The sequence below is a fragment of the Cimex lectularius genome, unplaced genomic scaffold (genome assembly GCF_000648675.2).
Source record: "Cimex lectularius strain Harlan isolate CLEC.00 unplaced genomic scaffold, Clec_2.1 scaffold37, whole genome shotgun sequence".
NCBI classification, from domain to species: domain Eukaryota; kingdom Metazoa; phylum Arthropoda; class Insecta; order Hemiptera; family Cimicidae; genus Cimex; species Cimex lectularius.
This window is the reverse complement of record NW_019392682.1, coordinates 146,854-163,450: the sequence shown is the minus strand read 5'-3', so window position 1 is coordinate 163,450 and position 16,597 is coordinate 146,854. Positions and strand designations below refer to the sequence as shown.

The 16,597-nt window shown below is 33.8% G+C and overlaps 1 protein-coding gene and 1 long non-coding RNA gene across 6 annotated transcripts in view; one reads left to right on the top strand and one right to left on the bottom strand.

The window, feature by feature from the left end:
• Positions 1-4,116: 4,116 nt before the first annotated feature.
• The window catches only part of LOC106665439 (lipase member H), a 64,666-nt gene continuing 52,185 nt past the window's right edge, over positions 4,117-16,597 (top strand). Inside the window, exons 1-3 of one of the 5 annotated variants that reach the window (XM_024225670.1) lie at positions 4,117-4,247; positions 12,840-12,950; positions 16,332-16,565. In XM_024225670.1, the coding sequence (XP_024081438.1) occupies positions 16,532-16,565 (34 nt within the window). In that variant the 5' untranslated portion in view covers positions 4,117-4,247; positions 12,840-12,950; positions 16,332-16,531. Of the gene's footprint in view, positions 4,248-12,794; positions 12,951-14,686; positions 14,868-16,331; positions 16,566-16,597 lie in introns of those variants that run through there. The other 4 variants (XM_024225669.1, XM_024225672.1, XM_024225668.1 and 1 more) reach the window with 4 other exon arrangements.
• On the bottom strand, positions 10,551-11,716 carry LOC112126488. Its single transcript, XR_002910000.1, has 3 exons — positions 11,637-11,716; positions 10,695-10,840; positions 10,551-10,586 (listed from the first exon to the last, which is right to left on the bottom strand). It is a non-coding gene; the product is annotated as an uncharacterized LOC112126488 (long non-coding RNA).

Sequence of the window (16,597 nt, the reverse complement as noted above, 5' to 3'; positions counted from 1 at the left end):
ATCATTGTCATTATCATTATCATTAGAAATTTGATGTTTAAATTAATTTCTTGTTAATCAGGTTCTGATGATGTTTAAATATATCAACCAAAGCTTGCCGTAAATCTAGTCATTTGTTTCTCTACATGACCTCACCTTGATTTTCATAATCATCACACTAAAGTTTAGTTTTTACGTCGTCCGACTAACTGTGCATGTAGAAATGTTTCTTACATTGCAAGAAAAATTGAACATGATTCTGCTGTTGGTAAAAGTGGAAGGAAATCTGCACCAGGCAGAATCGCGCTTTAATAAGATCCTGAGCGTCCTGTTAATCGATGTTAGTGAAAAAATTGTTGCAAATATTTTCTCTCGTTACATCCGAAAAAGTTTTTTGAGTATAAACATGAGAATGGTTGCTCCAAAATCAACAACGTTTGCACCCTTGAATTCTGCATTTATTTATTTATTTTTTTTTTTTATGTACATTGATGAGTACCTTTTATCCTCACTTAACGTGAGCAATTAAACTCATTAGGGAAGTTCACCTATGTTATTGAAGTTGAAGTACATACTCTTGTTCTAAGGAAAATCTTAAAAAAGGTTACAGTGACAAAAAATTTTCATAAGATCGGATAGACAAACAGCTATTAGTTAGTTAATGCATACCAAATTTCCAAAACCCGGAGAAACTCAGCAAACCTCATCATATCTTAGATATCATGACACAACGGAATTTTGGATAACAAAAAAGCAGACACATTGGCCAGAAGAGGATCCTGAACTCTCTTGGGATAATAAAAACAAACACAGAATCCTCCATCACAGAACGGACTCAAAAAAGGCCAAATGAGAAATGACTCTAGAGGTTTTAGACACGCTTATGCTATAACAACCCTCATCAATACTAGCAAACTCACTGTTAGAGAGGAACTCAGGAAATTCTAAGGAAACTCAGAAGACTGCTTACCGGTCACTGACATCTGAGAAAACATCTGCACAACATGGACATATTCAATGATAACCACATTTATAGTTTATTTACTGAGGAAAAAGAAACAACCACCCATATAATTATCGAATAAGAAACAGTTACTCAATGGAGACATTACCTGGGATACAATGAAAACCTAGGGAAAGAAACAATGACAGTCAACGATCTAGTACTTCTTAGAGAAAAGATCGTGTCGATTGCAATGAACTAAGGAACTAGGAAGGGACAATAAGCCAGACGACTGCAATACTTGGGGATCAAAAAACCTTCTTCCCAGTTTCCATCTTAATCATCACCATCATCATCATCAATATTACATACTGCATTAGCAATTCAAAAAATAAACGCTTATCCCTCACCGTTTGTTAAATTAAATAACAATTAAAACATTCTTTAAAATTTTAACGTGGACGAAAACTAAACTTTTCACATGGTAAGTTCCTGAAAATTGTATATCAAATAATAAACTAAAAAGATAGTTACATCAATTTATATTTTTGCCTAGAAAAAAGTCAATAAACGTATACGTTTACGTATATAATACTAAATATAATAATACATAAGATATTTTTTTAAAATCGAGCAATGCAATGTACCTATCAATCATGTAGTGATAATAAACATTGCTTGGAAATATAATCCACAATATTCAGGGTACCTGTGAACTGATGTCAATACTTAAGGAGGTTTCCTACATGTCAAATTGGTTAAGAAAATCCCAAGTGTTCAAAGTCCGCTTTTTGATATTGTATTCGAGATCACTACTATTTACCGGTCACTGGCATCTGAAACATCTACCCAACATGGGCATATAAAATAAGGACACCCATTTGTTGGCTATTCGATGAGGAGAAAAAAAAACAGCCACCCATCCCATCTTCGAATACAAAGCAACCGCGCAATGGAGAAATAACCTGCGATACAAACAAAACCCACGGAAAGGAATTACAGGAACGACAGTCAATGTCCTAGTACTTCTTAAGAGAAGGAACGAGTCGCACTGAAATATGGAAGTAGAAAAGTTCAATAAACCAGAATGCTACAGTGCTGAGGGAACAAAAATCTCCAGTTCCTAATATCCATCCATCATCGTCACCATCATTATCATCTTACTATTTCAAATAGTTAATTTCCTATCCCGTTATACCGGACAATTAAATCAAAACTTTTTGGCTCATGAGAAACTAGGCAATAAATAAAAATTTACGTGCCTCAGGAGTTTTCCCAGAAACGTCATTAAACATAGGGGTGACACACACACACACACACACACACACACACACACACACACACACACACACACACGCACACACACACGCACACACACACACACACACTGGATGTGGTAGTAAGAAATTATATTATTTAATTGTTAGTTAATGTATTCCTTTTGGTTAGGTTCATTGTAGCAGTTATAAATTTTATGGCCTTCCTGAGGAATAATATTAAAACCATAAGTCACAGAAAAATATGCTCTTAGCCTTGCGGTTCAGAAAAGTTCCGAAGCCCAAGGAAATGTAGTCTCTAATATACTAAGCGTTTTAAATCAAGTTTACTCAAGCTAGTGCCAGTGGGATCAACTCCAGTTTAAATTTGCTTAGAGTAGTGTTGAATAATGGTGGCACGCACACTTTTTATATTGGCTCCACGTCTTCCAAGGATTTTCAGAGCCTATCCTAAGAAGGCGATTCAAATGATCTCCACTAGTTGTAATTGCTATCACGTCGTCACTTAGCAAGCCTAACACTAGTATAAGTTATACCGGCGTTGTGGGAAATCTCTTTTAAATTGGGCTTCAAGGGGGCCACACGGCGTGCTATTGAGGGAATTTTGATGAAGGCTCGTCGACATCTGATAGGAACCTTAGTAATTCTTCCACCCTCCTTGTTCAAGATACTTTCCCCCTTCAACCCCTTGATATCACTTGTGGAATTCTCTCATCTAAAAATTTTTCCGCCCTCGAGTTAACAATTTTCACCATCCTCAATTGTACATTCTGCTCAATTACAGTTAACAAGGGAGTTTCGTTACCAAGTCAAATAACCGTTTCGTTCTTTTGTCAAATTAATTACTCATTGACCATTTTTCCTTTTTGAAAAAAGACTATTGTTGAAATTTACACTAAGCCTATTAGTTTAATCATTTTTATTTCAGTTTCTTTCAGCAGCATTTCCCCATTGCACAATCGCCCATAGATTATTCACCTGACGGCCCTTATACAGGGTATCTACAGAAGATGTCCTTGTTTGATAAATCTTTTATTTTCTTTATGGAGTCAAGTTTTCATGTTTCATTGATTCCAGAAATAAATAAAAAAGAAATTTTGTTTCATCGACCGATGTGGAAGACCTAGAGAAACTCTCATTTCTCTAACTTCTATGAAAATTAGGTATCGACCTCGGGGCAATGCGAAAAATTATTAAATGGTCTAGATTTAAAATTCAAAATAAAAAATACGGGTGGCCTCATTTACAAACTTACGTACAGCGTGTTTTATGTCAAAAAGAAATGAACCAAAAAGTTATTTCTAGAGCTGATGAAACATCTAAAACTTCTAAACGAAAATTTAAAAAAAATTATCAACATCGAACCAAAATTAAAAATTTAATTAGACATATATAGGACTAGACATGGGTAGGCTTCTTCCGTATAAAGTCGAGAAGGTTGTTTTTGTGATTTTATTTTGTATTAGTATGATTTTACGATGTTGCGTTGTGTTATGGTAAGGTTAAAATTATATTTATAAACCCAGTTTCTAAATAATTAAAAATTAAGTAAACAATTAGTATAATAATGTAATATAGTTGTTTCTGACATTTGTGTTCTTGGAATGATATTTATGTAAGGGAATTATCAGGATGTCGAAAAGATACGAATGAACTAATTAATTTGTCAAAGGTGAATTGTTTCATACTCTCTCGTCTGTGGAAAGAAGGATGTCAGGGCGTGGCAAGCATGGGATAAAACATTGTTTATTAAAGCGAAAGGACACTGGGTGGGACGGCAAGAAGGGCAGTAATAAGGTGTCACAAATCAGGGTGTCAGCTCTGGAGAGCAGCCCATAGCCAATCAAGCTCTCCCCGATCAATCTCCAACTCATACCTTTTTCCCTTCCCCTTCTTTATTTAAAGATTCAAGTCGACATGTTCGCTAACGCCATTCCTGTCGGTTTTGTTTAACTTAAGTGACAACCGCAACTGACGAGGGTCCTTCTAAAATCTCCAATTTTCTATAGTTTATATTCCCAAGGTGATTTCACATCATTGCTCGCCCGGTAAGAAAAGTATTAGTGATTGACACGATGAAGAATTCGTTTTATGCCGTTATCAAACATGCTTTTATTGAAACATTTTAACGGAAATATTTGTTTTCCTCCACCGTTTTAATTATTTGTATCTTTCTGCGTCATTACAGTATTTTATTAATGGGAAATTATTTCAATAATCGCTGCAGCAGACACAATTGAAAGATTTATATGGAAAAATTCGATTTGGCATATTCGATCAGTAAAATGTATGCTAATAACTAATTTTATTTGGTTTAGTGGTCCGCTTGGCCAAATAAATTATATTAAATTAATTAAGGTTTTGTTTGAGATAAAAGAGTCAGAGTCACAAACGGTATTCGAACCCAAGACCTTCGGCTAAATACGCCGCTGCTCTACCACTTGAGCTATCGTGACTTCGACCCACTCGGACACTACTTCCCATCTCAACCCCAAAGCCACCGACGCCCCCCAACATCAATATACCTAACAACTGTATTTTAGTGTCATTTGATGTATTAAATTATTCATAAAAGCCCGTGTCAAGGAATATTTACAATTTGCCTGTACTAAAGGAAATGTTTATGATTTAGTGTTTTTTGCCGTCTGACACAGTAGGTCAACATCTGTCTTGCTAGTGAATGTACTATTACTGTATGGCTGCTAGTAACAATTTTTTGTTTATCGTCCAATACATGAACTTCATAAATAACCCTAGTAGTGATGCAGTATTAATCAAACCTCAGTGATAAAAGACAATTAATGGAGCCTCAGGTCAAAAATGACTTCTAGGCAATTTGAATATTTGGATGGTATTGGTTTTACTTGAATTGCTTTAATGATTATGAAACTAAATAAATTCACTTATTTTTTTTCAACTGCTTATCACTATAAACAAATTCCCTTTAGGCCATTCAGCTTGTGTTTATTTTAGCGACTTATGCTCAGTGCTGCAAATATTGGAGCAATGCTTCTTGATGATACACTTTTTCAGGAGACAAAAATTGGAATACCAAAGTCTCAGTGGTAGAAATTGTGCTTAAATCCTAAAATGACTTTAATTTCATTTTATTCAAATAGGCATAAGGTTGTAACTTATGCAAGTACAAATACCTTTCAGTTATCAGACTCATGTTTACTTTTGCAAGTATACATTAATAGAATAAAAAAGAAGATATAGAGGTACTTACAATTTATTGCTACTTTTGAAAATGTGGTCATAGTCAAACCATATATATTTTACCTTCAATACAGTATCATGTAACAATGAGATAGGAAATATATTCAAAATTAAAGAGCGGAGAAAATTGGTGATATTCGAACGATATTTGATGATATGTATAATTTGTTGAAGTCATGAGGAGCGGCCAAGAATGAAGTAGTTTAGAAAAACAACTTTTTCATTTTTTTTTTTGCTGGGTTTTGACCTTTATTTGGGTCATCTTCAGGGCATAAAGTGTGGTGCTATTCTTGTGGTGTGTTGTGTGAAAGTGTTAATGATATACTTCAGTCAGGAAGGAGAGTTCAAGGGAATTCGACAGGATGCAAGTTTTTGAATGAGTTCATTTATGGTGGTTTAGAAAAACAACTTTTTCATTTTTTTTTTTTTTTTTGCTGGGTTTTGACCTTTATTTGGGTCATCTTCAGGGCATAAAGTGTGGTGCTATAGTAATATATAAATCTATGTGTTCCGTACATAAAATGGAGCATTAAGAATTTTTTGCAGGATTAAAGATTGGTCAGTTTGGTTGTGGTGGATGTTCAAATGTGGCTGAATCCCAACACTTCCAATCCATAAGTCCACATTGGATTATTTATCATTGAGACGTTAAAACTGGATATCCAACCAAAAATCTCTATTTTTTTTATTGTTATATGAAAATTCTTTTTAAGTTTTAATGGGCACTAAAACAAATTCTAAATTTTTGTCAATAAAAATAATTTTAAGAATACTTTACTGGAATACTTTTTAAATACCTAAATTCATTAATAGGAAAAAAATCGACTGATTTATTTATTTGTTTAATTTTATTTAATTTTTATCTAACTTTATTGAGCTAATGCAAATTACAGTATTATAATCGTATTGTAATCATGAAATATGACATGAAGCCCAGCAGCGTTCTTCACTTAAACAGATTATTAGTAAATTTGGTAACAATAACTTGCAATAATTAATTAATTAATGGTAATAAATACGAATTTAGGACGGTGTCAATGATGGTCGGAGTGGTGGTTAATGGTCGGAGTGTCTCTTCCTTTTTAATCGATTTGTGCTCATGGAGTTGAAGCATCTTGCATCAGTTGGGGTGCTTCATAATGGACCGGAGATATCAACTGTATGCTTTCTTGATCCTTGAGCATCCCCTAACTCGTGAACCGCTCATAATAGGCCAGGACCTACCTGGCTGCCCAGTGGGTCGAAGTCACGATAGCTCAAGTGGTAGTCAAACAAAATCTTAATTAATTGAAAATAGCTAATAACTAAGATCGTTAAGGTCTAGGGTTGAAGGTTTATGGGAAACATGTAGCTTATTAAAAAGGGAATGCTACGGATTTGGGCTCTACGATTTCAATGAAACTTTCTTTGGTGATACTAGGTCGAAAATTAGAAGAAATGTGTCCGGGTGTCATTAACCTCTAGAAACCAAGGAGAAAAATATTTTAATCAATATACACAAATCTTATAAAATGCGGTTTCCTGCATCTATTTTAAGGGGAGTATACATCAGTCATGGTAGCCTCCGGTTAATAACGTTTGCTCCGTGGTGTGTTTGGAACCGAAATATCCACAAACGAGATATCACATATATTTCTACATATATGTATATATAGTATATTTTTATCGATATATTCATTGAAATGTATCGATATGTTCGTTTTTTTACGAAAAAAATAATTTATGAAAATTTGACTATAAATCTTCCTTATTTATTATTGGATAAATAATTTTAAAACTTAGATAAAGCCGATGCCTACGCAAAAGGCTGAAGGATAAGTTAAGTTTACCTAAGTTTAGTCACAATTAAAATTATATGTCGATGTTTCATAACAGACGGCACCCTCTAATCCAATTTGCCGCATTGAGAGGGATAGTTTTTAAAATTATTTATCCAATAACAAATAAGAAAGATTTATAGCCAAATTTTCGTAAATTAATTTTTTCGTAAAAAAAACGAACATATCAATATATTTCAATGAATATAGCAATAAAAAATATACCATATATATGTAGAAATATATATATCTCGATATATCGTTACACTTATACTAGTTATGTGCACGTCTCATGAGCCACTATACTCACCTTTAGGGATGTCCAAGTCTTTGTGGATATTTTTGTTCCGAACATACCACGGAGCAAACGTTATGAACCGGAGGGTACCGTGACTTCCCATAAAATAGATGCAGGAAACCGCATTTTATAAGATTTGTGTATATTGATTAAAATATTTTTTCCCTTGGTTTCTAGAGGCTAATGACACCCGGACACATTTCTTCTAATTTTCGACCTAGTATCACCAAAGAAATTAATGAATTGATTGAAATCGTAGAGCCCAAATCCGTAGCATTCCCTTGTTAATAAGCTACATGTTTTCCATAAACCTTCGACCCTAGTCCTTAACGATCTTAGTTATTAGCTCTTTTCAATTAATTAAGATTTTGTTTGAGATAAAAAAGTCAGTGTCACAAGCGGGATTCGAACCCACGACCTTCGGCTAGATACGCCGCTGCTCTACCACTTGAGCTATCGTCACTTCGACCCACTGGGCAGCCAGGTTTGTTCGTGAGCCTATTATGAGCGACTCACGAGTTAGGGGATGCTTAGGGATGGATGCTCAAGGATCAAGAACGCCTTCAGTTGATATCACCGGTCCATTATGGAGCACCCCAACTGATGCAAGAAATTGTACAGGGCCAACCAACTCCTTGAACACAAATCGATTAAAAAGGAAGATACACTCCGACCTTGTGCCTTCCTAAATTCGTATTTATTACTGTTAATTAATTAATTATTGCAAGTTATTGTTACCAAATTTACTAATAACCTTATTTTAAGTGTTGCTTAAGTGCTGTTTAAGTGAAGAACGCTACTGGCCTTCATGTCATATTTTATAATTACAATACGGTTATAGCACTGTAATGTGCATTAGCTCAATAAAGTTAGATAAAAATTAAAAAATTAAACAAATAAATAAAACAGTCGATTTTTTTCCTATTAATGAATTTAGGTATTTAAAAAGTATTCCAGTAAAGTATTCTTAAAATTATTTTTATTGACAAAAATTTAGAATTTGTTTTAGTGCCCATTAAAAACTTAAAAAGAATTTTCATATAACAATAAAAAAAATAGAGATTTTTGGTTGGATATCCAGTTTTAACGTCTCAATGATAAATAATCCAATGTGGACTTACGGATTGGAAGTGTTGGGATTCAGCCACATTTGAACATCCACCACAACCAAACTGACCAATCTTTAATCCTGCAAAAAATTCTTAATGCTCCATTTTATGTACGGAACACATAGATTTATATATTACTTTCTTTCAAGAAGAAATCCGTTCTGCAAATTTCACAAAACGCTCCCAACCACCATAAATGAACTCATTCAAAAACTTGCATCCTGTCGAATTCCCTTGAACTCTCCTTCCTGACTGAAGTATATCATTAACACTTTCACACAACACACCACAAGAATAGCACCACACTTTATGCCCTGAAGATGACCCAAATAAAGGTCAAAACCCAGCAAAAAAAAAATGAAAAAGTTGTTTTTCTAAACTACTTCATTCTTGGCCGCTCCTCATGACTTCAACAAATTATACATATCATCAAATATCGTTCGAATATCACCAATTGGTAATTTTCTCCACTCTTTAATTTTGTATATATTTCCTATCACATTGTTACATGATACTGAATTGAAGGTAAAATATGTATGGTTTGACTACGACCACATTTTCAAAAATAGCAATCAATTGTAAGCACCTCTATATCTTCTTTTTTATTGTATTAATGTATACTCGCAAAAGTAAACATGAGTCTGATAACTGAAAGGTATGTGTACTCGCGTAAGTTACAACCTTATGCCTATTTGCATAAAATGAAATTAAAGTCATTTTAGGTTTTAAGCACAATTTCTACCACTGAGACTTTGGTATTCCAATGTTTGTCTCCTGAAAAAGGGTATAATCTAGTAGCATTGCCCCAATGTTTGCAGTTCTGAGCATAAGTCGCTAATATACCTAATGGCCTAAAGAGGATGTGTTGATAGTGATAAGCAGTTGAAATTTATTTAGTGTCATAATTATTAAAGTAATTCCAGTAAAACCATTACCATCCAAGTATCATGTATTCAAGTTGCCTAGAGGTCATTAATTGTCTTTTATCACTGAGGTTTGATTAGTTGGTTAATACTGCATCACTACTAGGGTTATTTATGGAGTTCATGTATAGGACGATAAATAAAAAATTGTTACCAACAGCCTTACAGTATTAGTAAATTCACTAGCAAGACAGATGCTGACCTACTGTGTCAGACGGCAAAATACACTAATTCATAAACATTTGCTTTAGTTCAGACAAATTGTAAAAATGGGGTACTACGTCTCAGTAATTCGGAGACCACCTTTGAGTCACCATACACTCCTGCAAAGGAGGTCTGGCCAGTGGGTACATTTGCATTTGAAGTAGTGCTTGACTGCATGAGCAATCAAGACTGTTTATGATGTAGAATCAATGCAAGTACTCTGCCATTCTGCCCTGCTCCATCAGAATTGGCAACAGCCTATAAACAATTTTTAGGAGATGCATAATGATGGGGTCACTTCTTAAGTCCTCTCGTACCTACTGGCTGTGCTCACCTATATCTTTCTTGACTATGGCTAAGGAACCCTGGTATACGAGAGAGGCAGGTCATTACTTCAGGAAACAGCCTTAGCCATCCAATCCGCGAGTTCATTCCCCGATATCTCAACAGCGCTCCAACCGATGGGAAAGAAATCTTATGATACACTCCATTCTTCACAACGTGCTTCTTATTTTCTCTATGAGTGGCAAATGTATGTGTGTATTGAACAGGGTGTTAAGGGTGATCCTACAATCAGTCAAGATTGGAACCTTGGTCACCTAATGACAATGATGCTCCACCTATTCGATGGCTATGGCTATTTCCAGTTGTTAATGTTGTATGTGTATGTGTGTTTGTTTGTATGGGGTTGTATAAGTAACAGGGGTGACTGAATGATAATTTAGCATGTTGGAATGTTGAATATTCAACTGTTCATTTCTTAAAACTAACATGCGCACTAACCTTATTATCAGCAGAGAGAGTTGACTTGAACCCCCTGGGAAAGGAAAAAATTAAGTTAAAATTATAGAATAGTAGACAACATTCATGTAAACAGTAAAGTTAATTAATTGAAATATATCCTCGGAAGGTAAACAATCCTCACCTTTCAAACAGCAATTGAACCAGCTAAGCCTGCACACTGTTTAACACTCACAGAACAACTTAACAAACTGTTTAACACTCACGGAACAATTTAACGCACAGTTTAAATATCACGCACAAATACTAAAACCATTTAGGTAGAGATACCTGGAACATAAAAATGTAACAAATTAAAAAACAATAAATTAAATGTACTTTGAATGAAGAAGAAGAAATGATTTATTCTGGAACAGGAGTGTCCCTTAAAATAACACATAGGTTAAAGTAAGAGTTGTTAACATTTCAACACAAAATTAAACCATTAACATTGTATAAATTCTTTTTTTTTTTTTTAATTTTCTAGCATTGTATAAATTCATAACTTTTTCCACATCCTACATGTATTTGTACAATTCAAACAATGTTTATAAATCCCAGGCTCTGAAGGTGATCTCAATAAAGATTGAAACGTTGGCATGATAAAGAAAATGTTTTTCTAAAACCTACGTCACACCAGACCGCACCTCACGATCTCCAAATAATCACTGTATTTTTTTTTTTTTTTTCAAATTACATCTATGCGGTTTACATAGAATAATTTTAAGAAGTGAGAAACAATTTTTCATGTAAATCAAGTAAAAGTAATCAAATATCATACAATTTGCCTACATTTAGTTCCGATATTACCAGAATGCAAAATTGACTGTACAGAACTTAAGTTGAGATTTTTTTACAAAACAGTAGTCCTATGAGTTTACTGATGTAGAATGAAATGTTTATGCGATAACAATTTATGATAAAAACAAAAATAAACAATTATATTAATTAAATCTAAGAATGATGGGAGGGGATTTGTAACTGGTTTATAGGTTGGTTCTGTGGGACTTCTTTATTTTTGATAATGACAGTAAGGTGTGAAAATGCGATCTGGCTCAAAAGTCTCGCAAAAGTTGGTTCTACTCACAAATTTGTTGTTTTCGACTTTCGGGATTTCAAGCTTAAAGCTTATCAACAGAAGAAAGGAGTTTCAAGCACATCTTTCGCGTTTCGATATGAATTGCAAGGGTGAACCCGCTACGCGCCATTCACTGATCCCCCGCCAACGACGATCCAATGAGAAGCTGGATTTAATGCCGCTCAAGTTTGAACATGTGAAATACGTTAAATTCAAATATTATCTAAATACTCTAAGAAAATAATATTAAATTATTGATTACTTTTGATGTCAAATATTATTTAGGCATGTTAATTTTACATGTTACATGTTGTTTTATATGTTTAATTTTTTATTTTTTTATTTCAAATTTCTCACACCAATCTAGTTTCCGTCCTTTGGTGAAACTGTTTAACACTATTGTATTTAAATTTAAATTGAAGTGCTCCCGACCATATTCATAGAATGTCGACTACATAGAGTTTCCAAAAAAGGACAGATTTAATTAATTTGTCATTTGATTGGAAAAAAAATTCAATGTGATCCATGATTATTCAGCTGAAGTGGGAATAATGAACAACCCATTGGTAACCCTTTCATTTCATAAAATTTATTACTAAATTTACAATAATTATATTTAAGAGGTATATTATGTATTTCTTTACAAATTCTCTAATAGAATTCTCCATAAGTTCTTGTTTTATTAATTTGGTACATTCCTTAACAGGGATATTTATGAATAATTTAGTACATCAAATGACACTAAAACACAGTTTTTAGGTATATTGATGTTGGGGGAGGGGCATCAGTGGCTGCAATGGTTTAGGTGTTGACACGGCGCTCATCACTTTAACGTAAAGGCGCTGGGTTCAATCCAGCAGTCCTGCATTCGAACCTGACATATTATAAATGGGCTTTTTTTCAAAAACACCGGCACCCTGAAATTCTGCTCTTAATTTGTCTCATTGTTTTTACCAGTAAATATTTGTTTATGCTGTGTTTTGAAAAATGTTTTGAATATCAATTAGAGGTAAACACACTTAATCCTTAATCCAAAACAAGGATAAAGTTTTTTCACTATTTAGTTTTTACGGAATTTAAAATGTTTATTCAGTCTCATTTGAATTCTGAAGCTTACAAATTGTTTAGTTTTCATTTTTTAATTTTTAAACTTAAAAAGCCACTTAGTTCTTAGGATGGTGTCGCACTCATTGATGATGGTTGTTACATCAGGTATACGGCTATGGTCATTGAAGTTCCCTATGAAACTTGAAGCGAGATGCTGTTAGACGTTTTTGAGAATCTGGATCCAACCATAGAAGGCCTGGTACTGGACACCCTAAGGTAACAGAACCATGGGACAATTTTTTGACTTTGACAATTTTGCAAAACCTGCACCTTACTGTTGTTCAAGCGATTCATCTCCAGGAAGTTCGAGGCTCGAAGAACATTCAATCAGTATGGACTGATGGCTTTTCACCCTGTAAGAAGACCATAATTGGCTAGAACAATCAGAGTAGCCCGGCTCATATTTTCTTGAGAACACAGCCACTGGTCTTTGGAATATGTGTACTCTGCATAATTTTTACAGATTTTCTCTATAATCTCCAGATGGGTGTGAAAGATTGTGGAGAAGGCAAAATGAAAGCCTGTAATTTTTCCCACAGCCACCCTTTTCAACGTAGCTCAGGATGGTGTGAGCAGGAATTTCAATGGAAAGTCGCACAGAGTTGGTTGTTGTTCATGGAGGGTCTTTGACAGGCACTCGCTATGTGAATGAAATTTTGGAACAATTGTTTTTGATACAAATTTGAAGCCTTTATTTAATTTTTAAAATTGTTTTCTTCTTTATTTAGGACCATGACTGTTATGTTTATAAACCTTGGGTAAAGTTCACATAGTACTTTTAGGATTATCCTGTGCCTGCAAGGAAGTCATCAAAGCAACTGCTGCTAAATCTGGTCTACAGAACAACCACATCCTAGGTGAATTCTTCAAAAACATACAAACCAACACATAACTGACATTCACAGGATCAACTCCTTATTCTCCAGGATCCACCACCTTGGTACTCATCGCAAAAATCTTTTGTTCACCTGTCATGAATTGGACTCGACCTCCCATAACTATATCAGATTTGATGGCATTTGTATAACCCTTCAGAAACCTTATACAGGGCCATACAAAGTTCTGTGATGGACATCAAAAACAAAAACACTTGATGTGGTGATGGGACACACTATCCGAAGATCATCAGTCAGCCTTCATCACAAATCATGTTGACTCTGAAGAAACCCATTGTTTCAAGCATTACCAAAAAAACAATTATTTTATTTATTGATCTTTTTTATTGAATTTATTTGACACAGAAACAATATTTAAACCAATAACAAATCCTTCCATTCTCAGAATGAATTAATATATTTTTTTTTAATTGTGTTTTTATCATAAATTATTATTACATAAACATTTCTTTTTGTTGTTTCTTGCTTGGAATTTCCATAATATGAATTATTTTAAACATTAATAATGTAAATCAATCGATTTAAGTACAAACAAAGATTGCTTTTATAACAAACATTATGATTTTAGGGGTATATAAATGAGCGGAGGCCCAACCTGTGTTAATTTTTAAAATATTATATTGATTGTTGACCAGGCTAATATGTTTTCTTTCATTGTTTGGCATTAATTTGATTTATTTGAGTTTAGCAGTTCAAACATCATTCAAAAATATTATCATTCCTCTTAATAATCCGTAAGGTATGATTCAGCTAGTAAATTTATATATTGACTTGAATTTAAATACGAAACATTTGGTATTCATCACCTTTCCTTAATAAATATTTATTTATTCAAGGCTTTTGTCCTCTGGTAGTCCTCTTAGGTACTGTTTAAATGTGGTCTGAATAACGTTAATGATTTAACAAATAATTGCATAGAAAAGTCGTAGAATTGTAAATTCAGCACTCCCCAAAAAACAATTTCTTTTAAGCCCCACCAACTGTGGGATGATACTCTCACCAAGAAATGGGTGGAAGCAGCCCCAGAGCAGTCAGACAAGAATAAGCATAACCAAGAGCCGAAATGACGATCATCAAAAAGTCGACAAGTATGTGTGACTAATGTGCAACTGAAGGACAGACCGAACAGTGACCTTAATTCTTAAGGATCAGTTTTGTGTCTGTTAATTTGTAGGTATGAAGTTGTGGACACCGGTCAATTTCTTTATCATCTGCCTCATTTTTCTCTTTGCTCATGGTAAGGGTCATTTATAAGGTCATGCCATAAAAATCTACACTAGCTTTATGTAAAATTTAGTGGGATTCGAACCGACGACCTTCAGCTAAATACGCCGTTGCTCTACCACTTGAGCTATCGTGACTTCGATCAACGCGGACATCAACTTCCCATCTCAAAATTCGAAAGGTAGGTTGAGATGGGAAGTTGGTGTCCAAGTGGATCGAAGTCATGAAGCTCAAGTGGTAGAGCAGCAGTGTATTTAGCGAAAGGTCGTGGGTTCGAATCTTGCTCATGACACAAACTTTTCCATTTCAACCAATACCTTACATAAAAATTAATTAATTAAAAGAGTTATTTGATCAATCCGACCATGAAATATAATGAATCTACATAAGCTTAAGTTTTCAATTGTAAGATTAGAAAAGCATTGGCATTTTTGTATTACAAATAAAATGTTGTGTTTAACTGTTTAACATAACATTTAAGTTTGTATCATTATGTTAAAAAATCGAACAAAGTGAATTCAAATGAAATAAATATATTTTTTTTTCTTTCCAAAAGGTAGATTGGGGATGAGGCCAGGAAGACAGAAACAACATTTATTTTCTTGTCGAGCTTTCGGCAGAATATATCACCTTCATCAGGTCTTAAAAAAAAAATCGTTATACTATATGTACAGGTACATGTGTGGTACATGGTGGTGATGAAGGCGGTATATTCTGCCGACAGCTCGACAAGAAAATAAATGTTGTTTCTGTCTTCCTGGCCTCATCCCCAATCTACCTTTTGGAAAGAAAAAAATATATTTAAACTGAGAAGGCTGATCAATCACCAAAGAAAATACTAATCAAATGAAATATTTCTCATTGCTCAATACCGTCTTTAAAATTATGTTGCATTATGTTGTGATATTTAATAGAATTTTTTTCAGTTGATCATACAAATTGAAAAAACACGTTGTTGCTTAGTGTCAACTGCAAACTATTAAACTTGGAATATTTCATAAACTTATGCTGATATGATGTAAAGTGCAAAATCCCCGGCTTCTTCAAAATTGGAGAAAAAGTGTATTGAAATGGCAAAACAACCATGCTGATTTAAAGAGCATAGTTTTCAGAAAAAATAAAGCAAACAAGTTCGTTATAAATAAACAGAGCAAACACCCCATGCAATGTTAATAAAAATTGTACATGCTTCGTGAACTGAGAGGTTAGGTTAACAAACACACAAAAAAAAGAGAATACATATTTGTTTTAGAAAAAAAAGACTTATTTGCACACTAAATGCTTGACTAAAGGAATTCATAAATAGTACAATATTTAATACATAAAATATATGATTATAACAATGTACGCTCATAATTCAAAAATTTGTACTCTATGTGAATTGATAAAAGAATTACTATGCTTAACACACAAAACATTGAACACTCATATTTTTTTGTTTATTTGAAACTATATGTATTTTTATTTATAATTACAGATTACTTACCACAGAATCCAAAGATAGTTTAAAAGAAGCATTCATCAGCGACCATGTTGACCCGAAGGAACTCACTGCCTCCTGTACACATCAGCCGCAAAAACTATACTTCCAAGGAGTAGTGTGGTGGCCCCCACTCAAATTGTACAAAAATATTGTACTGGCAACACTGATTCAGAGTGCAAGACAGCCAATGAAAAATGAGTAATAAAACAGAGTGCCTTTACCCTTTAAGTAATAATCATTATTTTCTAATTCAGTTTAAT